Below are 26377 nucleotides of genomic sequence, written 5' to 3' on the forward strand. Positions count from 1 at the left end.
ATCATGATATTTTGCTATTATAGGTTTCTAAATAAAATCTTCACAACATGCTGCTGAGCACTTATTGTTGCAACAGTGGGATTTATTCAACTTGGAACATTATAGTGGTGTTAAATGAGGTTTTATTAAAGCACTGGCTTAGCCAGAGCAGCATGGCAAGGGAAGAGGAGAACATAAAAATGTCATTTTTAACAATGTCTAGCAGCGTTCCCTGCCCATGGCAGGAGGTTGAAACTAGATTACCTTTAAGGTCCCTTCCAGCCCAACCCATTCTATGTTTTTGTGATTTTTGCACTGCAGAAGTCAATGCACATTTTGTTGTCTCAGTTACATTTTCATGATGGGTGTGTTAAATTGATGCTCTGGTGATCTCCTCTGATACCTGCCCTGTGTCTGGGGCAAGAACTGATATTCCTACCAGTTGCTTGGAGTGCTGGGGCTCCAGCTGAGTGCTTGTCTCAGCTGTGTCAGAGTGGTAACTGGTTTTCTTACCTTCCAGGCAAGGCAGCTGGTGCTGCAGAGTCAAGGAATTCCGTTGCCTTGGTAAATTACAGAGCTCTGTATCCATTTGAGGCAAGGAACCACGATGAGATGAGCTTTAATACTGGAGATGTAATTCAGGTAAGATTGGCTATTCACATTTAACTTGCAAAAATTAACCTTCTTCTCTAGCCTTGAGATGCACAAAGTCTTAAGGGTCAAAAGCTTTGTGTTGATGTATTGTAAGGTTGACTCAAAATTTAAACTGGATTGCTGCTTTATGTTTTTCTAAACAGGCAAAATTAGGATTAGTTGAGCCAAAATATTTCTCTGAGTTTTCCACATCCTAGATATGTTGACAATTTCTTAAAATATAAGAACAGTGAATGCTAAACATAAACTTTCTAAAATTAGTAGATCAGAAACAATGTAGTTGTTGCAGCTCATTGCACATGTACAAGTTGGCTTCTGAGTGTTTGCTGGAAATATGAGCATAGTTAATAGACACATGAATTATTCATTGATGGCATTTGAATTAAAATCAAATTAGTTATATAACAAGTAGATGTGAGAGGTTCTTTTGAATCTTAATGCTGTTTCCAGTGTATTCTTAACAGACATTTCTGCCTGTCTGAGCAACCTGGTCTAGTGGAAAGTGTCCCTGCTCCTGGCAGAGGGAGTGGAACCAGGTGATCTTTAAGATCCCTTTCAACCCAAACCATCCTGTGAATCTGTGATTCTCTGAGTGTTCCCTTTATCAATCCTCCCTCAGGCAGACACTTAAAGTAATTTGTTCTGTGTCCATTTATTGTAGCACTTTTTGGAATTTGCTGTCTATAATATTACAGCAGGACCATAAGATTGGAAATGCCTTGTGGCTTCTCAGTTGAAGTCTGTGTTATTTCATGTACATTAGTTATTAGCCCTTGTTTGAAAATCTTTGCCTGCAGGTGAATGGGTGAAAACTGATTTACAACCATGGTAATACAGTTTCTAATGTATAAGTGTGTGTGGTTGCTCCTCATTCAGACTGTAAGTAATACAAGTAGGTGATAAGGAAGAATTTATAAAGCTGTGTGGTACAAAATATTAAAACACTTGACTAAATTAGCTTTCAGTTTGACAGTGTTAAAGCATTTATTTGCATTTTCATAGCAGTGAGCCATGGAAGGAGGGAACAAGAGAAGTAGGTTTTGCTTTGACTTCCTTCTCAGCTGTAATTGTATCATTCAACTGCTGATAACTGATTTCAGAAATAGGCTAACAGCTGCCACCTCCTCCTCCTCTGGCATCCCAAACCTCGGCTAAGCTAACCAGCTGATAGTGTTTGATGGGCTGCTAATTTTTAGCCAATTTTCACTAACTGGCTAATTTGTAGCATAATGGAAGCTTCAGGATTGCTGTGGATGTTTAAGGATGCTCTATACTTAATCACACAGTAAATAACAGAAATTTTGGATGTGTTTTGGAAGCAGTCAGCTGATAGAGTTAATTATATCTGTGAGCAGAGCAGCAGCAGTTGTTTCCTGCTCTGCTGGGCTCACCAGCCCCTTCCTCTTGGCTGCACATTCAGCAGAATGCAGCACAAAGCACCGGCAGTTTTGGCAGGACAGGGTGGCTCAGAGGCACTGCATGACCCCCATGTGCACGTCTGGGGCCTAAAGCAGTGCAGGGTCCCTGAGGTCTGTCTGCACCTGTGTCTGAAACCAGTGCAACTGCATCATCACAGGGCAAAACCAGCTCAGTTCTGCCAGGGCAGAGTGAAAATGCTGATCCTGGTGTGGGCACTGCCCCTGCTCAGGTCAGAGAGCCAGCAGGTGCCGTCACACCAGGTACCCTGCTTGTTCCATGCTGCTAATTCTCTTTCCTTTGTATTTCTCCTCCTGTCCATAGGTTGATGAAAAAACTGTGGGAGAGCCTGGTTGGCTTTATGGGAGTTTTCAAGGACATTTTGGTTGGTTTCCGTGCAATTATGTAGAAAAAATACCAGAAGGAGAAAAAGCTTTATCTCCTAAGAAAGCCTTACTTCCTCCTACATTATCTTTATCTACTACCTCAGCTGCTTCAGAGTGAGTTGTTGTTATGTTTGTGTTTAAATTGCTTTTTCTAAATTTAGCTGGCACATAATGTGCTGTATAGTTTCACTTGGTTTTAAATTATAAAGGCAGAAAACTTACTGAAGAACTTTCTTAAATGTCTTGGCTTGGAAAATTTGAGTCTTTGATAGTCTGCTTTGAATTGTATAGAATATCAGTTTTATAGATGTTGGGGAAAAAAAGTTCTCTGCTTGAGGTACTTTATCAAATTACAACGTTTATTTACAAATATGCCTTGTGTTCAATTTGCAGACCACTTTCACCAAGTAAATCTGCAGAAGAATCTGATTACCAAAACATCCCCTTTTCCAGCCTGAACGTTAACACAGCCTGGCAGCAGAAATCAGCTTTTACTCGTACTGTGTCCCCTGGATCTGTTTCACCTGTTCATGGACAGGTACCTTGTGCGGAACTTGATACATTTCAGATTCATCTTAATGAAAATAATTTAAATTAAAACCAGAGCACCACACAACTTTGCTAGTTCTGGGTGCACTGAACGGGCTGCAGGATAAAGAAGCTCATCTAAATATTCTATTAGTGTGCAATTCCAAATATTTCCAGGGACCACTGAGCAACAACACCATCTTTCATAATTCTAAAATAATTTTCACCTACAATTAAACACAAAAGATATTTCTAACAAATAAGAAACTGAGTTGCATGCGTGCATTGATGGAAACAAAGTTATTCAGCCATCACTTAGGAATGAAGTTGCATAACCTTCAAGAAAAGATACACCAGTGTTTGTTTTTAACAGCTGGGGCAGTGTGGTCAACCAGCATCTCTTCTGTCTTACAGGGGCAGCCTGTAGAGAACCTAAAAGCACAAGCACTTTGTTCTTGGACTGCAAAAAAAGATAACCACTTGAATTTTTCAAAGAATGACATCATCACTGTCCTGGAGCAGCAGGAGAACTGGTGGTTTGGAGAGGTACATGGAGGAAGGGGTTGGTTTCCAAAGTCCTATGTCAAGCTCTTACCTGGGAGTGAAACCAAGAAAGAGGAGTAAGTGTGACTTTTGTTGTTTTATTCATCAATTTGCAAAAAGAGGTGGTTTAGAGTGCAAAATTCTTGCAGTGCTTTAGTGTGCAGAACATAAATGCCATTTAGAATTTACACTGTGTCATTTTAGGCTTTTATTATTTCATTCTGGCAAGCCAAGTAGTGTTGGGCTCACTGCTGTGTAACCACAGTCTTGCTGGCTGAGTGCTGTGAAACATCAGTGGTGTTTGATTATTCATCAAGTGCCAGACTTTTTGTTCATTACCAGGTCTCCTCTCTTGCAGTGCAGTTGCATTCTGCCTCTAAAGGTGCCAATTTTTAAGTGACCCAAAACTAATTGTAAGCTCTGCACAGAGCAGTAGTGTGGTTTTCTTCACTTGAAAAGATTATTATGCCTGTTCTAATGCTCCAGGGTACCTGTTCAGGTCTGGTTACTGCTGAGATGGCTGCACCACTGTGTGTAAATTGTTCTGGTCATGTGTTTTGCTTAAACATCTTAGAAATTCTTTTGCATAAGAGAATTTAGAATTAGAATAAAATCTTTCATTTACTTCTTTTGAATAACATAATTTGTGAATGTATCTCTTCCCTTTTATTGCATTATATTTTTAAGTGGTGTGCTCTTGTGTGCCATAAATATATTAAGTATCAGTAGTACTTGGCACTATTTGATAGTCAGGGAAGTCTTTGTAGTTAATTCAGAGTCAGCTCTGATATAACCAAAGTGATCTTGGTCTCATGTGAATTGAGAGATTTGCTCTTGATCAGTCTCTTGCTAACACAAAGCTTTTTTTTTACTTCTTTTTGCAGACCAGAAGCTATTTATGCAGCTGTAAACAAAAGGCCTTATACCCAGAATTACACAGCAGGAGAGGGTAAGAGAGCATGAAAAATGTCAACTAATGCTACAGTCTGGTTCTGCTTAATGATTTGTAAATACAGTTCAGTTTGTGAGGAGTTTCTGAGCAGAGCTTTGAGTGCTTGTCCAAAACAGTGCAAATGTTCAGCTATTGATACAAAAGTACTAAAATAGGAAGGTTGTAAGTAATTCAGGTTGAGCATAGGCCTAGGTTCTCATATTGAGACTTCTGCTCAAGCATGAATATATTTCTGAAAACCCATAAGCAGAGTTCTCTTCCTGCTGTTGTCTACTGTGTTATGCTGTTCTGTAAAGACATGAGAAACAATCTCCTGAATATGGATCATTCTCTTACAGTCAGTAAGGAGTAGAGAAAAAAATTATTATTGGAGAAGAATTTCTAGTGTATCTCCACACTTCCCTGATTATATTTTAATTGCAGCTGTATTTTTTCATTACTAAGTTGTGTATCTGTAAGAGAAAATGTGAGTTCAAGCAGGTGGACAGGTCGGTTCACAGGCTTGTGAAGGTGTGATCCCTGTTATGAGCACACTGTTATGATCCCTGTTGGGCACCCACTGGAGAAGGCTGATACCCTTTATGTGCACCTGGGGTTGCTCTGTGCCCCTCTGAAGCTGTGCTCTCCCCTGTGTGCTTCCTGCACAGAGTACATTGCCCTCTATCCCTACTCGAGCTCCGAGCCCGGTGACCTGACGTTCCTGGAAGGGGAGGAGATCCTGGTGACCCAGAAGGAAGGGGAGTGGTGGACCGGGAGCATCGATACCAGAACTGGAATCTTCCCCTCCAATTACGTCAGACCAAAAGATCCAGACGTGAGTTCAGTCTGAGAATTAACAATTCTCAATGTGTCTTCTCTCTATTTCATTCTTACACAGGGATTTTGAACAGAGGTTAATATGCTTGACAGAAAAGAAAATCCTTTGTAGCTTGAGTGCTAAATCAGAGCTGTAGCCAGTGTCACACTGCCTCTCTCTCTGTACAGGATGGTGTTTTGTTAAACACCTAGGTTAAAGTTAAAATCTCCATGTGCTTTTAGTGTAAACTGTACTGGTTTTATTGCACATTAAAGGTGGTTTTTGTTTTGTCTTTGTAGGCTTCTAGCTATGCTGGCAAAACTGGAACAATAAATAAGAAACCCGGTAAGTGACAACCTTTTAACATTTAAGACTGTTTCTTGAGTAACTCTGAGTATTTAGGTTCATAGCAGTGTTTAAGGGTGGCTGATGTTCTCAGCTGCAGGTTGTGTACCAGGATATTTCTGTGGATCCAGCTCTTACTGCAGTGAACAAATAACAAGTGCAATTACTGCTTTCTTTCCAGAAATTGCTCAGGTTACTACTGCCTATGCTGCATCAGGAACTGAACAGCTCAGTCTTGCTCCAGGACAGCTGATACTTATTCTGAAGAAAAATGCCAGTGGATGGTGGCAAGGAGAGTTGCAGGTAAGTGATTCAAGGAGGAATAATTGTAACTTCATGAATGGCAAGGAGGTGCTCTCAGGTTTAATTCAAAAAAAACAACTAAGTATAGAGTTATATAAAAGCTGGTCAGAAAGTTATCCTGTGCAAACCAAAGGGGAAGAGAAGCTGTATGGTGGATTTTTTTGTTTGTTAGATTAATTGGTTGGCTTTTTTTAAACTTTGGGTTGCTGGGGATTTTATGGTTTTTTTAGAGTCAACTTTCGTGGTCACATAAAATAGTAAAACTGTCAATTAACAGGCAGGAGGAGGAAGAGATGAGTTGGCAGTTACTTAATTGGTTAGGATTTAATTGGTGAAACATTAAACTGTGAAGTTATTCTAATGAAGGAACAGGTGGGTTTGGAAGCTGGAGTTGGAAGCTTCTTTAATGCAAAAGTTCTGTTTCCACTTCTCTCCTTTCCCCACCTAAATTTAAGAATCTCCTGTTAAAGTGCCCTTGACCTCATTAGAAACTCTGGATATGATGCATGGGTGGAATAGTCATAGAACAAATTTTCAGCCCTACATTTGAGTTGTACTCTGAAATCTCACTTCAAAATTTTGGATGAACATATTAGGGTGCAGCTTTATCTGAATTGCATTGTTTTATGCTTTAGTCAGATTTTTATCTTTTGAGATTCATTTAGTAGCTGTTTAGAAGCCTGACTTCTTGTCTTTTGTTGGGAAAAATCTGTAACATATATGTTGCAATTTTTTCCAGTCTATGGACTATTCAGTTTTTCAGTTGTGTAATAACCATTATGAACATTTACAGGCAAGAGGGAAAAAGAGACAGAAGGGATGGTTCCCTGCCAGCCATGTGAAGCTGCTGGGTCCGAGCAGTGAAAGAGCCACATCAGCTGCTCCCTCAGGTGAAAAAAGGACACTTTGTATTTCATTTAGAATTTTATGTAACTATTTCAAATGTTCATGTATCTGTGAGGGTCAGGCATCCATCTTCTAGGCTTTTTAATTTTGATGGTTGCTCTGAAGAGCCATACTCTTCTCTTTTGGAAACCCCGTGTTTCCAAGTGCTAGCAAAAATTTTAGAGCTAGCAAACATTGGCAAACCACATGGAATTACATGCACTGCTCCTTACAAAGAGGAAGACTAAGCAAATTTTCAGGTTATTTCTAAATTTTTCCATTTGAATGGTTGGGTACAAATGAGGTTATTTCACAGAAAATGAGCTTTTTTGCTTCTGTGTGCTTAAATTATGCTGTTCTCCACAGCTATGAGTTGCTTATACAACAATTTCCTGGGTTTTACTTGACAAAACTTCCCTGTGACTAAAACAGCAACTCATGATTAGCTAATGCATGTTTCCTCTTCCTCTGCCCCATTTCCCCCACAAGTGTCTGCAGTAAGATAATCAAACTCACTCTCTTTTAAGCCAGTAAAAGAGAGAAGGATCCTTGATTACATTTTAAAGTATTTGGAAGGCCAGTAGATGCAGTCCATTCATTATAGAAGTTCACAGATATATAAAGTGGAAATAAGAATTACTGGCTGGCTCAGTTTTAAAGAAGTAAAAGAAAAGGGAAGGCAATTCTGTACCAAGATAAAATTATGTGGCAATTATGTGGCATTTTTCTCATGCAGCAGTGCATGTGAGATGGTTGTTTCTTTCCTGTGGTTTTGTAAAACACTGAGAAAATAGTTTTAACACTGGTATAACTCCATTCTGCTCTTCTTTCCTTCCCAGTGTGCCAGGTGATAGCCATGTATGATTACACGGCCAGCAATGAGGACGAGCTCAGTTTCTCCAAGGGGCAGCTGATCAATGTGCTGAACAAGGATGATGCTGACTGGTGGCAAGGAGAAATCAATGGAGTGACAGGTCTCTTCCCCTCAAACTATGTGAAGATGACCACAGATTCCGATCCAAGTCAGCAGTGTAAGCAACCTCTACTTTTGATTAATTTTGTTACTTCATTTCAAAGGTGCATTGCTGTTCTCTTTCTTTGTGTTTGGAATTTGGCATTCCAGGCATCAGCTGAATTGATTACTACTTCAAGTACTCTTTAAATTCTTTATTATAGTACAAAGTGCTTTAAACCCTTTTCCAGTTAACCTACAAACAACCAGCCAGTGTGGGATAGCAAGAGTGCTGTAGGGTGAGCTAAAAATACTGGGTTGGGTAGGAGTTCTTCCAACAAGATTCTGGTAATTAACATGGACTGGGAAGCAGTGCAGGCACACTGCAATTACAGAACTTGCTCAAGTTTTGTAAAATAAGGAAAAGTGCTGTAGTAATTTTAACACATATATCAGTTAAGTAAAAATACCCGTAAAAAAGGATAGGAAAAAGATTTTGGCATTAGCACGTGGTCTGTCCTTCCCCTGGCTCCCAGCATTCCAGCTGTGTTCCAGTCCTGAGAAACAAGATATATGTCAGGACATAGGTTGAGGTGAAAACTACCAGCAGCAGGCTGAGAACTGGATCCCAAACAGTACACCTGACAGTCAGCTTCTTTCTGCATTTTTAGCACATAAACACAGTAAAGGTTTCTGGTGTCCCCTACACACAGCCTAGTTTTTGCCCCCTGTCCCCAGAGAAAATCCTCCTCCCAGAGAAATTTAGCACAATTTTTACTCTCCCAGCTTTTCATCCTGTGATTAAACCAACTTTTACATCAGCCCACCATGATGGTGGTTTGGGAGCACACCATGATGCCAGAGTTGCTGCTTTGACCCAACAGACCTTGTCCCTTCACTTGCTGTTTTCCTCCAGACAATGTTTGGAGTTCTCTTGGGATAAAAACACCCATCTGGAAATCTGGCTGAGCCTCACTCTTGTTAGCCTGTAGCTACTGTAGGATCAGTCTGCACTTCAGATTTGATCACCAAGTTGTGTTCTTACAGAAAAATTCACAAACTCATTAATGAAGGTACAGCTTGGGTTGGAAAGTAAAAATATTTTCCCTGGGTAACTTGTTATGGTTCCTGGGCAAAAGAGAGTGTGCACCATTCTTGAGGTTTTCTTTTTAGCTAAATTACTTCTGAGCTCATATTTTTATATTTTTGGTAGCATATTGTTCTGGCTTTTTTTTTTTAATGTCTCTGGCCAATATGGTTGGGATGTCAGAAACTTCTGGATTTAGATTGAATTTAACATTATTTGATGAGACATAGATAAATCATTAAAATGGCCCTTTGAAAGTTTTAATTTGTTTGCAAATCTCACATTTAAAGAAACTGTATAGACTATACCAGGTGGGCTATAAAATTAAGATTCTGGCTGAGTATTAAAACTTAGGAATTTTCAAAAATGATACAGGTAACAGCTTGTCACACCAGCTGTGTTATTTCAAGTTATGTTGTTGAATGTGACAAATGCAAGGTCATCACATAAACCACTGATTTTCAGCAAAAGCCATGATAAGACAATGCTGTAATTGGAAATTTTCTGGATAATGAGTAAGTTTTTCTCATTGTTTGCTGGTACATCATTAAGTTTTCCCTCAGATTTCAGTGATGTGAAATAAGAGTATTTCCATCCACATCAAACTGGCTTTTTACAAGGGTTAATGATGTGCAGATGTGGACCAGGTCATCTCTACCTGGCCATTAAACTTTTCTCTAATCACTATTCTATGAAGCAGTTCTACAAAATCCACCTACTGGTGAACAAAGAGTATGTTGAATTTATTCTCATTTTTTCAGATTCTCTCAGGATTTCAAATAAGCTAAGTTCCACATTAGTTTTGTGCTGGGATTTGCCACTCTGTTGTGATATAGGCATTTGGAAACTTAAGGAAAAATCCTGCCTTAAGCCCAGAGCCTGCACAAACCCAGCACAGCTCAGGAGCTCTGTTCAAATACCATTTCCCAGATTTCAGCTGGGCTGCCACTGCTGCTGGTCAGTTGTGTGAGCAGCAAGCCACTGCTCTGTAGCTCTTCTGTAACCAGAGGAATGTTTAAATGTGTCCTGAATGAACTTCCAAACTTCCTTGGGTTTCCTTACAATATTTTTGGCTCTTGTTTAAACAGAGTAGAGAAACTGTCATGAGTATTCTTGTGAAATCACTAAGGAATTGTCCCACAGAAATGTTAATGTGGCTCTCAACAGAACAGCTTTGAGATATGAGAGAATATAATTTTAAAAATGCATTGTTGCATTTCAAAGAACTGCTGATCTGAGTATTATAATGCCTCTGTTGAATAATAGCAGTTTTTCCCTCTGTTTTTCCTAGAACAAGTATGATGGTATTGGAAAGGGAGCAGGCAAATTTGGTTTACTCAAATAGGTTTGTAGTTCAGGAAAATTGTGGTTTTTCCCTCAGATTTAAAGACCTTTGTTATCTGGAGTCTTTTCTGGGAGCTATTAGTTGTAGCTGTAATGGCAAACTTCCCTAGCAAAGAAGGAACTGGGGTCAGTGAGATGTCCCTTCTCTTAAGTTGCTGACACAGCTCTGTGAACAGAACATAATCACTCTTCCTCTTGGTGTAGCTGCACATGCTGGCATAGGACCCTGCAAGGAAAGAAAAACAAAATTACTTCAGGGTGTTGTAGGTTTGTTTGTCTCTTAAACACGTGGTGATTGCAGAACACAGGACAGTTGAGTTGTGTTCCTGGTGACTCTGGTGGTGGTTAGACTTGTCATTAGGTTTTAATGACAGTTTTAATAGCCTTTTTTCTAATGTTTGCACAAAAGCCAGCATAAATAATAAATATACTCAGCAGGTTTCAAAATAGGTTTAAAATAAATCTTTGAGTGTTTGTGCAACCATGCAGGATCAGATCTTGTGTGTTGCCAGTACCTCTCTAGTGCCAGGTTCTCTTCCCATCCTTTCCAAAGTGTGTGTAAGGGGGGTAGGCATGATGCTCTCACCACTTCACAGTTCTTCCCAGTGCCCTGGTCTGGAGATAATTTTATTTTGGCCAGTCTTCATCTGCTTTGCACTTGTTCTCTTATTATTTGTTGGCTTTTTCAACGAGATACCTTTTCAAGTTTGTTATCTTATCCATGGAACCAGTGTAAACTGTGCCATTTTGTTTTCTTTAGCTGAGATTTTCTCCCCTCAGGTGAATCTCAACCATTAAATGTCAAGAGTCAGGTCTTTGCTGTGTTACCAGGGTCTGACAAGGACACATCTACCAGGTTCTCTTCCCATTCCTCCCAAGGGATGTTTAAGGTGGGGTAGGCAGGAGAGAAGTGTAAGGAGGCAAGACAGCTGCTCCAGCTGTGTCTGCCATACTTGGTTGCCAGATGTCTTCTGGTGTTAGAGGTCAGTTAATCCCTCAGATGTTCTTGCTCAGGGCTGGACAGCTCAGCCAGGTGCACATGCCTGTGCTCCATGTGCAGAGGGGCTTCTGGTTCATTCCAAGGTGTCTCATCCCATGAGACTCTCAGAGCTGAATGTTGTGCCAGTTCTTTCTGCTCTAATCTTTCTGCTCTAATCTATGTGCAGTGACTGTTTCCTGTTCACTCTTTCTGCTTTCTATAGCCCACACTGCTGCAGTTCCTCACACATCAGAGTTGCTCCTTCAGGTGCTTAGCCTGAGCTCCACATTGTTGTTTGTAGTAATATCTCTAGAGCTACCACATTTTTGTCTTCCCCAAACCTTACTTGTGGATGTGACATGTTGGAGACATGAGGCAAATCCTGCAACAAGGATCTGTATTTCCAGAAGTTGATTTCCATGCGCAAAAGATCTTCAGTAATTCCTGTCCACACTGTCAGGTGGATGAAGCTGACTCACTTTTGGGGGTGTTCATAGTGAAAAAACAACTTCTGAACTGAGGTGCTCATGGCTGGTGTATTTCTGTGTCTGTATGGACAGCACATTTGGAAGTTCTCTAGTTCTTGCCAAGTAACTTCTCTTTGTGGAGTAACAGTTCATGGTGCAGTAGCTTTGAGGTGTTGCCTGTTGCAGTTCCACATTGATATTTTAATAAATGAGGATTAAGTATTTATTCTGATTTTACTCAACAGCTCCAGAATTCTACTTCTTATAGCAAAGATCAAATATGAAATCAGTCCCTTACTTCATAGTGGCATAGTAACTTTGTATTTGGTGAATGTCAGTCAGGCTTGATAACACTTCCAGGTTGTAATCCTGGGGTCTGGAATAGTCTCTGGATTGCCCACAAGGTGTGTCCCTCTTCAGACCATGTGGCCCTTGGAGTCTGAGGGGTGTGGTACCTCTTGTTCTGTGGACACATAAGACTAGAGACAAGATTTTAACTTCTTTCAGGCTCAAACAGAATTGAACAGGTTAATTTGTATGTGCTGATATGAATAAATTCCAATGAGATTTTTTGTTACAAGTTTACTTTTTATCTGATTTTCTAATGTCCCAGTAGAAATTTCTCAAGAGAGATTCTGGTTTTGTTGAAATCTCAGGGAATTTTGCCATTGCCTTTAAAAAACCCTTATGGCTTGACCTTGTGTTGAAGTCTACATGACAGATATTTTCCTTAGGAAGAAACTTTTTGTTAAAATGAATGAGCTGCAGGAGTTTTCAGAGTCAGCCATGGCTGGTCATAAGTACTTAAATTTGTGTGTTTATAAATATGAAACTGCAAGGGTGGAAGCTTGTGATGTCTGTTTTCAGAAAGTTGAATGTTCATCATTCCTTTCTGACCTTTTTGGTGTTGGTCTGTCTTTGTCCATAGAAGTCATATGTTTCAGTCTTCAAATTTATGTTCATTTTATCCTTCATTTTTTTTTTGTTTTTTTTTAGGACCCAATGTTGTCTTCCAGTGTGAAAGCACCTCAGAGACCCACTATCCAAGTTTGACTAGCGTGGAGGCAGGGTGGCCAGCCCTGCTCACGTGTCTGACACAATCCTTTTGCTTCGTTTGAACGTTAGATCCAACCAAGAAATTAGGTTTTCGTGGGTTTTCTTCTAATCTACAGTTTCAGTGGATTTGTAAAAGCAGAAAGGATAGTGGGTCTTTGTGTGGCTTTCACTGCTGTTCATTCTTGTTTCCTTTAGTATTTCCTTTGGGATTGATAATCATAGTCATTAGCATGCATATCAAGTATTGTTTGCATGGTGGGATTGCAGACACACAAAGACCCACTATTTGCACAGTTTATCTGAGCTGTTTGGAATGGGCACTTGTGTTCTTTTAATGTTATTATGTACATATTTTGCAGAATTAAAATGTTCATTGATTATTGTTCTAATGGACTTGATTTAATCTCTTACATATTGAGCTTTTAAAATTGGGGGCCTTTATGGCTCATCCAGATTCAAGCCCTCCCTGTGTGCTGCTGATAGTCACTGTGATTACAAACATGCTACAGGATCTGAGGGTTAGATCTGGTGCACTCCATCCAGCCTTTTCACACCCTTTTTAACAGGGAAAAGAGCTATTAGGTGTAGAGTGGAGGATATTTTAATGGTTTTTCTTCCTTCACAATAGTACTATGGCAGGAATTCAGGTTGTTTTGGCTCAATCCAGTCTATCCCTAAACAGCCTCCTTCCTTAAATTCTGATCATTCATATTTGCTTTCAGTTTTGGCAGATGTGCTTAGTTGCTGCACTAAGTACTTGCACAGCCTCTGTGTGACCAGGCCCTTCCCCTGCCCCTTCTTCTCATTAAATAGTTCATGGTACTGAATTGTTTGTCTCTGGCTGTGGTCTGCAGTGACGTTTAAAGTACTGTCTGAAAGCTGCTGCTCTTCCTCCTGGTAAAAGCCTAATGCAGAGCTAGCCTCACTGAGGAGGTGTTGCCAGGAGAGAGACACTAAGAGAACCTGGAGTGAGGGCAGAGCATTTGGGTTTAGGATGGAGCTGTGCTCCTCAGCCCACAGTCCTGGCCTGTTGGAAATGCAGTGCAGTATGAGCTGCCCTTGTCTTACTGTAATGTTTGGAGGGAAGGAGGAACTTGTAACCTTGATTCCCCTTTAAATAAAAGGATTAATTTGATTCTAGACTACTTCTCTGATTAAATAGTTCTGTGCTCTTGTAACAACAAGAGAGATCTCTGGACACAGTATTTAATTTAGTTGGTTTCCTGAACTTGGTTATGAAACAGCAAAAGTCACTTACGCAATCAGAAATGTTTACAAAACAAACTGCTTGTTTACTATATAGAAATATATATATATATATAGATGAATGTTGTGAAGGTACTATCAGGAAAAGGTTAATCCAATTGCAGAGATTTAAAGCCTTTCTCCAAAATCCAATGTTATGTATTTATATCCTTGATCAAATAATGTATATGTGCCCTTTAGTTCAGAGATGTATTTTCTGTGCAATACGGATACGCCATGTGCCTACAGAAAACTACAAATGGGTTTTTATTCTGGATGTATTTTGTCTGAACCAGTATTTTGTTATAGAATGAAATCATGTTGTTGTAGGCAAATAATGTGCTAGATAATCCTTTGAGTATTTCAAATGACTCGATTTCCTTCTGAAACCACGTTTTAAGTATTTCTACTAAAATACACTACTCACCCAGAATTGCCTTCTGTGAATTCTGTCTTGGAAATCCTGTTTAATACAGGCTGAAATGTGTTGTGCTGCACCAGTGGCATCAAGCAGTCATGTACTGTAGTCTAAGAATTAGGTGAGCTTCTAAATTATGTAATTTCTAAAAGGCAGAAAGGCACTGTTCATCTGTAGGAATTGAGCCACACTTACAATCAATGTTCAGTCAGTTTTCCTTGAATACTATATTACTACTAATTGTCTTTGAAATAGTAAAAACAACTTCCCATCCTCACTGAGGTATTGGTGGAATTTTCCAAAACAATGTGGCATTCTACTAATTTTTAATTTTTTTTTAAACTGATACATTTGGAGATTACAGTACTGTTGGCAAATTTCCACACAAGTAGTAGCCCTGTGTTGTTGTGTAGGTATGAGCACTGATAATTATTGAAACCTCTGCCTCGAAGTCTGAACTGAAAAGTATTGAAGTGAAGCATTTTGTGCTTTCACAGCTATCTTTTCATGTTTCAATATTACCTGAGTACACTCTAAATTCTCTTAAGTGTAATAATAAATATAATAATAATAAAAATACACCTTAATAGTGCTGATTGAGAGGGACATAGTCCCTGCCTTCAGTATTCATCTGTATTGCAAAAGTCTGCCTAGCACAGCTCCAGCACAGTTGCCTGAGAGCTCTGCTCTCCTGCACAGTGGTGCAGAAATAGTAGGATACACACATCAGATCATCCAAAGAAAAGGCTATGCCAAGGATGTATTTACAGCAAGATTATTTTAAAATGGCATTCTATATCAATAAAGCAGTGTGGCTATTGGAAGTTGCCTTTAAATCAAACTTTACTTTTAAAAATGCAACTTTTTCTCTGGTTGTGTGCAACCCACCCCTTTGTTGATAAAAGACCATAGAGTTGAGTTCAGCTGGTCATCCCAGCCAGTCAAGTAAAATCACCCTTATCTTGGTGAAAAGGGTTGGCTGTGGAGCTAAGGGCAAGGTGGAAAACAGAGTCCTTTGCTGAACTCATGGTTCCCAGACAAGAGCTGAGAGTCTAAATGTTGCTGAGAGCCACACAAGGTTAAAAAGTAAAACTGAAGCCAACATGGAAAGCAAAATACGCTGTTTGCTGCTGCCTGCAGTGTGGTACTTGCTAAATGTTGTTTCCTGTGGGCCAGCAGAGAATAAGGGCCCTGGTGTCACAGGGGTGAGAACCAAACAGCGCTGTAAATGCACAAGAACAGGTACCAAAATTCTGCTTCTGTAACTGGTTTGCATAATGGACTAACAAACTACAGAAGCCTGGTTTGACACTTGGTTCCTGATCCAGAGCTGGATCCATGCAGGAAGGCCTTTTGCCACCCCGGGACCAGAGGCAGGGCTGGGTGTGTGAGGCGCCCGTGGTGCTGAGGGCTTGGGAGCACCCAGAGCTCTGCCTCCACGTGGCTGATGGTGCAGCCAGGAGCAGAAGGCACAAAACTCCATCAGAGAGTTGCACACTAATAACTGAATCTTCTCCCTCTGGTCACTGAACATTTCTGCCATCTCAGAGCTTTGTCAGATTGTATCCCTGTGTGATTCTCCTGGGCAGGGTCGAAACACCTGTAAATAAGTCTGCTGGTAGGAATGCCAGCACTCCTTGGCCTGCAGTGGGAGCTGCTGCAGGGTTGTGCTACTTCAGTGTAATGACCCCATAAAACTGCTGTGTTCTGGTGTGTGCTGCCTTAAAGCCCCTCCTTGTCCTTCCCAAGCTTGAGTGTCACTGTGGGATGGTTGCTAAGACATGCAAATGCGGACTGTGCTTAGCATGAGGCAATTGTTCACCTTCGGATTTGAACAAAGTTGTAAGATAACTATGCAAATGTATTTTATTAAAGGGACGCATAAAAGGATCTAGTTTGTCTGTTGTGGTTTTTTGTCCATCTGGGGAGGATATTTTTCCCCAGCTGAATAGCTTGGGATGAGCATTGTGTCAGCTGTGATGGAGTGACTTGATTTTGCTTTTTACCTCTTGAAAACTGATTCATAAATTTCCTCTGTTGTAGCACAGTATCCTGTGTTTACTGATTAGGGAAAATTGGCTAAAAGTTTTTATTATTTCTCCCACGGCCTGATGGAAACTGCCTTTTCCACAGTAGCAGATTCCTTGTTTTAGTTCCTTTTGTGGGTTTCAGAGGCTGCTGGTGGCTCCAGGAGTGACAGGAGTGTTGGCCTTGTGTGTGGCTGCAGAGCTTGCACCTGGCGTGTGGGTGTCCCCTGATGCCATCAGCTGCTCTCTGGCTGTCCTGAAGGGACTGTGCCAATGCCAGCCCATGGTCCTTAAGGGGACTCCTGGCCTTTCTATGGCAGGCTGGGAAAATGGAAACAGGAAAAAGACCCCCAACCTTTACCGGCTTTGCCCACCCATGTCAGCTGGCTTCAGAGTCAAACAATTAAACAAACAACCCCTTAAAAAAAAATCCAACCCTAAACATACCAAGATATTTCCTTTAAAAAAGCAGTTTATATGGAATCATAGAGTCATTAAGGTTGGAAAAGACCTTTAAAATCATCAAATCCAATCCTTAACACAGCACCAATAAACCACATCCTAAAATGCCATATCAATATGTTTTTTAATACTTTCAGAGATGGGGTCTTCACCTCTTCCCTGGGCAGCTTTATAACCCTTTCCATGAAGAAATTTTTCCTATTATTAAATCTAAACCTCTTCTCTATCCCTAAATAGTCTTCATTGGTCACCCAATGCCTCTGGTGTAGCTGCATCCTTCCAGATGAGTGCCTGAGCTCCTCTTGGAGGGTTGGGATGTCTTTTCAGAGCTGTCACTTTTAATGGCTCTTTTCCCCCGTCCATTGAGTGAGAAAGTCTGTTGGGGAAATAGTGATATATGTTGTTCATCTGTCTTTCACTGGAGGATTTCCTTTCTTCAGAAACTGACCCTCTTCCCCTTGAGTGGGCTCATACCAAAAAAGTCAGTAATTGGGAAGGTTTTCTCCCCCAGCCCTCCATGTTTTTCAGGGCTTTGAATCTCCTGCAGAAGAGAGCAACTTTTCACTGTGAAACTCAGTAGTTTTTCATGCAGGGGTAGTTATGTTAGCAGGAAAAGATGTTCCTTGTTCAGGTATATTTGGAAAGTATAATTTTAAACACAACTTCAGAGACTGGGATTTCCTGTTTATAAACTCTCCAGGTTGTTTTGCCCTGGCAGCTGCTTCCTCAGCTCAGGGAGCAGGATTTAGACCAGAGGGCACCACAGTCAGTATGGGCATCTCTCTGTTGCTGTGCCCTGAGTTTCCAAGGTTCCAGACCCTGCTTGCTCTGGTGAGTGTTCTGGAGAGAGAGCTGGGCAGGCTCTGCCCCAGGCTGGCTGAATGCCTGGCATTCTCCCTCTTGGTGAGAGAGGCAGGCTGGCTTCCCCTCCAGGGAATCCCTCTTGGTCAGCAGAGCAGGTGAGGAGCTGCAATTCCTTACTGCAGACACTCCCAGAAATCCCACTTCTCTTCCTGAGCTGCCTGGGGAGCTTGGGATGAAGCTTCACCAGAGGGAAGCCAAGCCAAGAGCTTTCTGCTGCCAAACAAGGCAGTTTTACTGCTTCCATGCACATTCCTGGCTGTTAAACCAGCAGAAAACTGCTTTCTTTTACTCCCCTTGGGATTTGTTTGTTGCCAGCAGGAAATCAGATAAGTGCCAGAATTGATGCAAGGAAAGGAGGGAACAGCAATGTGGGATGAGAAGAGGTGGAAATGTAGTTCCACCCAGTGAGCCAGTGGGTTGCTGTGGCCACTTAAGAAAAACATTGGCAAATGCACTCGTTAGGCTGGTTTATTCTTCTTTTATTTTTTGTTTTTCCCTTCAGACTCAAATGCCTGAATTCACCCTCTAAAATCAAACATGGGGATTGCATAATGTGTTTTTATGTCAGTATCGTCAGACCTATCAAAATTAGGAGTGTTTTCACTAGTAAACACTAGTGTTTAAATAAAATTATAAAAATAAAATTATATAAAATACTAAATACAAAGTAGCATTCATCCCTCCATCCCAGAAGCTGACAGTCCAAACACAAGGTTAGCACAGGAGCCAGTTAAAGTAACTGAATTTTTGCATCTGATAACAAATTTATAAACCAAATCTATTTTAAAGCATAAAAAGGGCTCATTTCTCTCCCAGGCTTGGCCCCAACTTTCAGTGGCCAGCATGAGACAGACCCAAGCCCTAGCATGTGGGTTGTTCCAGCCAACAGCAGCTTCAGCCCATCCCTGCTTCTGTCACAGGAGTGCACCTTGCAGTAGGAAAGGGAGCCACTGGCAAAAGCTGCGACTTCCAAATCTGGACAGTTAATGCCTGGTTACTGTGCAAGCCCTTGGATTGTCCTGAAATTTCATGTCTTAGTAACCAGGTGGGTTTAACCTCAATCCTGTACAGACTGAAGAGTGACACAGGAATCCAGAAGTAGCACATTGGCCACAGACTGTCTCAATGGACTAAGACAGACTTTGCAGGAATCACTTTTATCTGTAACTTCACGCCTTTTTCTCATCTAATTTTGCTCTGGTTATAGTTTTGGGGATTACTAAGGCCAGAAGGAGTATTCTGTGTGATCAAAAGAGCTGCAATCCCTCATCTCTTCTTAAAAAGTGGTGTTTTTTCAAACCTTGTCAGAAAGTTTAAGATCTGTGATCCTCCTTAGGGTGTAGAACTGAAAAGTCCTGATTTTCAATCTAGCTGTTGTCTTTGCTGCTGTTTTACTTCTTTGTGTTGTTCAAAGGGTTTCCTTGTTATGGTGTCCTAAAATTTCATTTGGCAAGAGTTTCTCTTCTGCTGACAGTTGCTCTTTGAGAGCACCTTGATGCTGATGTAGCTGGAAGCTCAGGAGCCTGTGAGGTTCCCATTAGGCCACTGTCACATTAAGTTCAGCCTAATTGTTCAGTGTTTCTTTGTTTCTTTCCCTCAAGTTTATTACTAACTTGCCTTCCCATGAGCAGATCTATACCTTGGCAGTGAACAGTCACATCCTTGTGTGCCAGGAGTGTCAGGGTGCCAGGGGGCACACAGCCCTTCCTGCTGTAGGTCATTGTGCCTTTCACAACTCCTGTGAACCTTCATGGAGTATTGTTCCTCTAGAACTGCCGGATCAAAGTGAGTCCCTGCGATGTCCTTTCTGCTGTCCTGCCAAACCCACAGTTCACCTGGTATTGCAACCTGCTGCCATCACACCCAGGGACAGATGGATGCTCTCAAACACTCTGTAATTGTTCCTTCTTTTTCCTTTTTCACCCCTGCTGCTTTGCAATATTCTGCTGTGTGATGGCTGACAGAGGGATCAGATTGACTTTCTGTGCTCTCCTTTACCCAGCTAAACACATTCACCACTCTGGTTTTACCAGTTTTTGGTTTGGTTTTGGTTCAAAGTTTGAACACTGTTGTCTTGTTTACTAACATCCAGTAAGAGATAGAGTCCTGTGAAGCTGCAGGGTTTGCATGTTCTGACATGGGGTTTGTGACATCGACTGTCAGTGTGTTCCTTTGCATGATTTTGATTCTTCATCCTCGATGCATGAAAATAATTCAATATATTTCCAGCTCATTAAAAAAGTTGTGCAGCTGTGAGTTACACAACTACAATGTTGTGTTACAGCTTTACAAATTTGTAGTGGTGGTTTGTATCATAAATTAATAAATAAGGCAGAGAACTTGAGAAATGGGGTGGGGATTAAAAGTGCAATGTCTTAAGTCAGGACCAGCCACATTTTCTATGACTTCATCTCACAAAAGACAACTTAGAATCATAGAATCATTAAGGTTGGAAAAGACCTTTAAGGTCATCAAGTCCAAAAAGACATTGCTCAAGGTAAGAGAAAATCACAGTTTCAAATCAGTGTGGCAGAAAAGTCATGAGACAAATGGAGTGGCAAGATGTCAGCAACTCTTGTTCTGCATCATAGTACAAGGGGTGTTCAAAGAAGTAAAAAGGTGATTGAAAAGTGACACAAAGAAGGGAGGGGGTCAATTGCTACATCACTTGATTTTGAAACCCACTGCTGCTGCAGAGAGGGTTTATTAGTGCCTGTAGAGTCTGAGCCATAGACTGCCGAATGCTGGTGCAATTTTGTTAATTTATCAGATTTAATGCCTTGAGTGGGATCTGAACTCCTCACTTATTTCCTGCAGGGTGTGCTGATCTCCAGAGCCTTGACACCATGCAGCCCATGGAAAGGAAAAGGCAGGGCTACATTCACGAGCTCATTCAGACAGAAGAAAGGTACATGGATGACCTGCAGCTCGTCGTAGAGGTGAGATGGCTTTTGGCAAAAGAGCACCTCTATACTGAGTAATAACAATAAAGGAATTCTTATGAATTGTGAGATGATGGAGGAGAAAAGGTGTGTGGGCACCTCCCTTTTCAGTGAATGATATGTGGTTGCTCACCAGGCAAAGGCACCACTTTGTGAAACTCATTAACTTACAAAGACCTTCCTGTTTTCCAAATCCTCTTCTTGTGTTGGGGCTCAGTAAAAAGATGATGGGTTGGGGCCAGGTGTCAAGCAGAGCTGCACAGAGCTGTAGAAGCACCATAAAAGCTTTTCATGTGCCTCCTCCCCAGTCTTATTTCTGGAAGCAAGACCACCTCCCTCAGCAGGGCAGGGACAGGCCAGCATTAAGCGCTCTTGGGTGTCCAACTTGACCTCTATGTACAGAACAATGGTGTGGTGAAGTGTGGCAGATGTTAAATAGTTGACTCACAGGGGTGCTGTGCTCCCCAGAGATGAGGTGCTGAGGGCCCCCGAGAGCAGCTGTGGTTCTGCACACAGGGTGACCCTGAGGGCTCTGGGTCAGGGGAGCAGAGCAGTGCCTGAGTGTAATTTGTGCAGTGACTGACCCTGAAATCACAGGAATGCTCTTCTGCTGAGCTATCAGCCTGCAGGTCCCAGTGCTTGTCCTCGCTTTGCAAGTGCTGGTGCCAGTGTCAGAATGGGGTCACACGCTCAGCGGAAACAGCTGTCACAAGTGCTAGTAAGAAATTGCTGTCAACTGCTGAGAAATTAGACACTGAACATTCAAAAAAAGTCACTGCTGGGCTAAGCGAGAGGCTGAGCTGTTTCTATTCTCTGAAAAATTGCTCATTTTTTGGCTGCAGGTTTTCCAGAAACCAATGGCTGATTCAGGCTGTCTCACAGAAGGAGAAATGGGGCTGATCTTTGTTAACTGGAAGGAACTCATCATGTCAAATACAAAGTTACTGAAGTGAGTACTTACCTGCAGTCTTAACATTTCCTTTTCATTATTCTGTCATTCTTTCCCCAGAAAGTTTGCTGGGTTTACAGTCAATATGCTGTCCTTGCTGATTATTTACTGTGGATGCTTGCATTCAGAACATCTGAATGCAGTCAGACTGCTTCAAAAGGAGCTGTAATAAGAGAGGGAGAAATCAACAGCAGGAGCAGATGTACATTTACTGTAATATCTTAGAAACAGACCCTACACAAAAGTAGGAAGCTTTTCTTCCCAGTTTTCTGCAAAGCAACCTTTTATTCTCTAAAAATAATCTTTAGAAAGATACAGTGGCTAGTAATTCACTGAATGGAATGCTGGTTGAATGTAGAGATTGATGCTGGTTGTCCCAGAAACCTCAAAGGAGAGTCCCAGTCCCCCAGACCCCATCAGGGGTCAGCTCAGGGTGTTGTGTCAGGGTGACTTCCTGGGGTTTCAGGCAGGACCCCGGCACCTCCTGGAAGTGCCTGTGCTATGTAAGGAAATTCACCTGCCAGGTTTGTGTCCTTTCAGAGATGGATCTGTAAGGTTGTGACTTGGCAGCAGAGTTGGATGCTGATCTCTTTCCTGTCCGCAGGGCCCTGCGGGTGCGCAAGAAAACGGGAGGCGAGAAGATGCCGGTGCAGATGATCGGGGACATCCTGGCAGCAGAGCTGTCCCACATGCAGGCCTACATCCGCTTCTGCAGCTGCCAGCTCAACGGAGCGGCCCTGCTGCAGCAGAAAACTGATGAAGATGCTGATTTCAAAGACTACTTAAAGGTATCTCATTCGGTGGCTTCTGTGCCCTCTCCTTTCCTCAATGACAGGAGCCCGTCTAACCAGCATTCACCACATCAAAATAAGCCAGAAGAGTAAAATCCTGCAAAAATAGCTAAGAGGCTTCCAAGGTGTATTTACATGGTGACCATGGCTAACACTGTGTGTGCTCTTTATTTATAACACTGTCTTTCTCTCTAGCTGATTTACTTAGGCCATAAAACGAAAATTGCCAGAACAGTTGACATCAGGCATTTGTTTCTTTCATTGCTTTGCTCTTTTTCCACCTGAGTGGAGCCTGTGGTGTCAAAATAAAAGCTGGAACAGTTTTGAATGTAAGGATTCTGTATGAGCAATGACCCTTTGATTTATGCTGGCAAAGCATCTGGGTGCAATGACACTGCCAGCTTTCCTGTTTGTTCTAGATACAAGTAGTGTCTGTATACTGAAAAAATCTAAGATCTCTTGGAATGCCTGGAAAAATGAATCTGCTTAGAGAATTTTCAGTATTCAGTGCCAGTGATGCAACTGTTTTCTGATGACTAATGAAATGTCTCTGCTAAATCTCTGGGTTGCACCACAGAAACTTGCCCTGGACCCTCGCTGCAAAGGAATGCCCCTCTCCAGCTTCCTCCTGAAACCCATGCAAAGGATAACACGCTACCCCCTGCTCATAAAGAGTGTGAGTACCCCAATGAGGCTTTGTAGGTGAACGCTTTGAGTTTGATCTCTGTAGCAAAAGCCAAGATAAAGGCTTGTCCCTTTATGGGGATTTCTCCGACAGGCTTACCTCTGTTTTTATCTTGCTTTCTCCCCTCTTTGATCCACACCAGATTCTAGAGAACACTGCAGAGAGCCACCCGGACCACAGTAACCTCCGGCTCGCCCTGGAGCGCGCGGAGGAGCTGTGCTCCCAGGTGAACGAGGGCGTGCGTGAGAAGGAGAACTCGGACAGACTGGAATGGATCCAGGCCCACGTCCAGTGTGAAGGCCTTGCTGAGGTACCTGCACTGATGCCCTGCAGGGCTGGGGCTTTTCAGAGTCATTTCAGCAAGGCCAGGGAGGGAGTGGGAGTCCTTGCTGACATCCCTTATTGGAACATGATCCGCTGCTGAGCTCTAGGCAAGGAAGCTTTTATTGAATCCTACTCACAGCCATAACGTGATGAACCATTGTTTTTGCATGGCTATAGTGGCAGAGAAATCTTGATTTATCAGCTTAAAAACTGGTGCCATTTAGACCATTAAACAGACAGAAATAACTCTTCTCTCTGAACTCCTGATCATGCTGCCACTGGGCTAAGTCAGGTGTTACTATGGAGGATTTCACTTAATGTGTGTTTCCCAGGGTTTCCTTCGAGCAGGCAGGGAACAGCAGCTCTCAGTGTCAGATCCTCAAGGATATGTGGTGTTCAGGCTCCTGTACCTTTCAGGACAGCCTTCAAACGGAGGTGTGTGTGACAGTTCTCCACTGCATAAGGAACCATAGCTTGACAGATCCAGGTCTGTCCTGTTCCATCACCTAATCACCCCCAAGAGGCGACCTGACTGCAGCCTGTGCAGCCTCTTCTTAAATACAGCTTCTGGACAACACAGAAGGGGCCATGCAGTAAATGCCTCCATCTGGTCATCTCTGTGCGTGTGTTCTTGGTAAAGCTTAAATCTCCTCTGAGGTGGAAGTTGTGCTGTGGCCATGGCTGATCACAGAACAGTTCCCTTCTCTTCATTTAGAATGGAATTCATTAAAGAAAAGAGAAGAACATTTTCAGCAGCTTGGTCAATCTCCACAGTGAAGAGGAGCAGGAGCTGATGTTTGCACAGACTTGCTGCTGCTAATGGGTTTTGTCTCTTCCCAGCAACCTGTGTTCAACTCCCTCACAAACTGCTTGGGACCACGGAAGCTCCTGCACAGTGGGAAGCTGTACAAGGCCAAGAGCAGTAAGGAGCTGTACGGATTCCTTTTCAATGACTTCCTGCTGCTCACCTACATGGTTAAACAGTTTGTGTCTTCTGGATCCGATAAACTGTTCAGTCCTAAATCCAACTCCCAGTTCAAAATGTACAAAATGGTGAGTGAGTCAAGGTGTTCCAGGTTGTGTTGGTACAGTGGGTCCTGGCCTCTGACGAGGAATGCTGCTCTCCACTGGGATTAGCTGTGTGGCCCCTTTTGCTGTCACAAGGGCACGTTCTGGCAAACAACTTGCACAAATGACTGGCTTAGTTGGCTTAGTACCCAGAAAAAGACAGACTTCTGCATCTTGGTTTAATTAATACTTCCATCCACTTTGGGGGAAAAGGGCAGAAGTAGCATCATGCCTGAACAGCTAAGTGGGATGTTCAGAAGCAGGAGCCTTGACTTCAGTTTGCAGAGGTTCCTGCATCCACAAGAAAATTCCTGTCCTTCAGAAAACAGTAGAAGATGCAAAATTTTAGTCTCTGTGCCCATACAGTGTGTGTTCCCAAGATTTTGAAACTGGAGACATAAGCTTAAGTATTGGGGCTGCTTTCCCTCAGGGAACCTGAGAGATTACTGGATTTCTGAACTCCACACTGCAGCTCTGCTTGCACACTCCTTCCCCTTTCACAAAGCTCTTTGCCTAGGAAAGCAGAATGGGGTGAATTGCCAGAGAAATTTTCTCTCAGCCCTTTCTTGCATCCTTTACATAGTGATCTCATTGTTTGTCCTGTGTCATAAGTCTTTCATTTTCCCTATAGTAAAACAGTGTATTTAAACATGCATATAGAGTTTCTGCCTATTGTCACAAGGTGATACTGCCACAGTGACATTTGCTCTTCTTTCAGCCGGTTTTTCTTAATGAAGTCCTTGTGAAGCTGCCCACAGACCCTTCAAGTGACGAGCCAGTTTTTCACATATCACACATTGACAGAGTTTACACACTTAAAACTGACAACATTAACGAGCGGTGAGTAGTGAAAATGCAAATCTGAGCTTAAACTTGTTCATTGATGCTGCAGGCTGTGTTTCCAATGAGCTCAGGAACAGAGCTGTCTCTTGGCCAGGAAATAAACTCACTTGACTCTCATTTGAATGAGAAGTTTTGTCTGATTTTGTTCTGCTTCAGCAGCATCTTTTGCAGCAGCATCCAGCCACATCTGCTGCTCCTTGATGTTTCACTTGTATCAAAGAACAGTTTAGGGCTGCAAAATCCAGCATCCCATAGGGCTCTTCCCCAGTCCTGAGCAGTCTTTAATGCAACCCAAAAGTCCTTAATAAAACAGCAGCTCCATGTCCATTTATGAGGCCGATTTGGAATGTGGCATAAGGTTAAATCCAAAAACTCCATCACCTTAGTCCATGACCTGACTTATTTGTGATGGCTCTAAAATTTAGGGAGGAGAGAATGGGGAAGGAGAGTGGGGCAGAGTGACTGAAGATTTTGCTGCCTGTGGGATGACCCTGACTGTAGGGATTGCTCCCTGCAGGACTGCCTGGGTCCAGAAAATCAAAGCGGCATCAGAGCAATACATTGAAACAGAGAAGAGGAAACGAGAGAAGGCTTATCAAGGTACCCACCAAATTCTGCATTTCCCTTTATCCACCTGGATACAGGGGCAAGCCATTTCCTGGAGGATGCCAGTGTCTCCTTCAGATCTACTGCCAGTTCTTACATTCCAACCAATCTGTTTATTTCTGACCTCTTTGTTCCCAGCTCGTTCACAGAAAACCTCAGGAATAGGACGCTTGATGGTGCAAGTGATTGAAGCAACAGAACTGAAGGCCTGTAAGCCCAATGGTAAGTGAGGGAAACAGTCTCAGAGCAGTCTTATTCCTGAAACATTTGGAAAGGCTTGCTGAGAGCAGTTGGTCATTTGGGAATCCCTGTGGTTTGTCTACAGTTTCTATATGAAATAGTCATTCTTTAGTTTCAGAGGACAGAGTGAAGAGCCAGCCCTGTGCTGCTCTGGAATATAGGATTGCCTGATCCACATCATCTGGCAGCAGCATTGATGTGTGTCCAGGCAGGCTCCAGGTGGAGGGGGAGGTTGTGCTCT

General features: G+C 42.2%; 1 protein-coding gene across 3 annotated transcripts in view; it reads left to right on the plus strand.

The window, feature by feature from the left end:
* The window catches only part of ITSN2 (intersectin 2), an 80217-nt gene that overhangs the window by 51077 nt on the left and 2763 nt on the right, over positions 1–26377 (plus strand). For 2 of the 3 annotated variants that reach the window (XM_058802394.1, XM_058802392.1), the window contains 19 exons: positions 500–621; positions 2374–2549; positions 2829–2973; positions 3378–3583; positions 4391–4455; positions 5106–5272; positions 5554–5599; positions 5781–5902; positions 6696–6792; positions 7627–7818; positions 20506–20627; positions 21473–21579; positions 22184–22367; positions 22948–23046; positions 23198–23365; positions 24220–24432; positions 25166–25287; positions 25808–25890; positions 26035–26118. In XM_058802394.1, coding sequence (XP_058658377.1) covers positions 500–621; positions 2374–2549; positions 2829–2973; positions 3378–3583; positions 4391–4455; positions 5106–5272; positions 5554–5599; positions 5781–5902; positions 6696–6792; positions 7627–7818; positions 20506–20627; positions 21473–21579; positions 22184–22367; positions 22948–23046; positions 23198–23365; positions 24220–24432; positions 25166–25287; positions 25808–25890; positions 26035–26118 — 2520 coding nt within the window. Of the gene's footprint in view, positions 1–499; positions 622–2373; positions 2550–2828; positions 2974–3377; positions 3584–4390; positions 4456–5105; positions 5273–5553; positions 5600–5780; positions 5903–6695; positions 6793–7626; positions 7819–12612; positions 16217–20505; positions 20628–21472; positions 21580–22183; positions 22368–22947; positions 23047–23197; positions 23366–24219; positions 24433–25165; positions 25288–25807; positions 25891–26034; positions 26119–26377 lie in introns of those variants that run through there. The other variant, XM_058802393.1, reaches the window with a different exon arrangement.

The sequence above is a fragment of the Ammospiza caudacuta genome, chromosome 3, assembly GCF_027887145.1.
Source record: "Ammospiza caudacuta isolate bAmmCau1 chromosome 3, bAmmCau1.pri, whole genome shotgun sequence".
NCBI lineage: Eukaryota > Metazoa > Chordata > Aves > Passeriformes > Passerellidae > Ammospiza > Ammospiza caudacuta.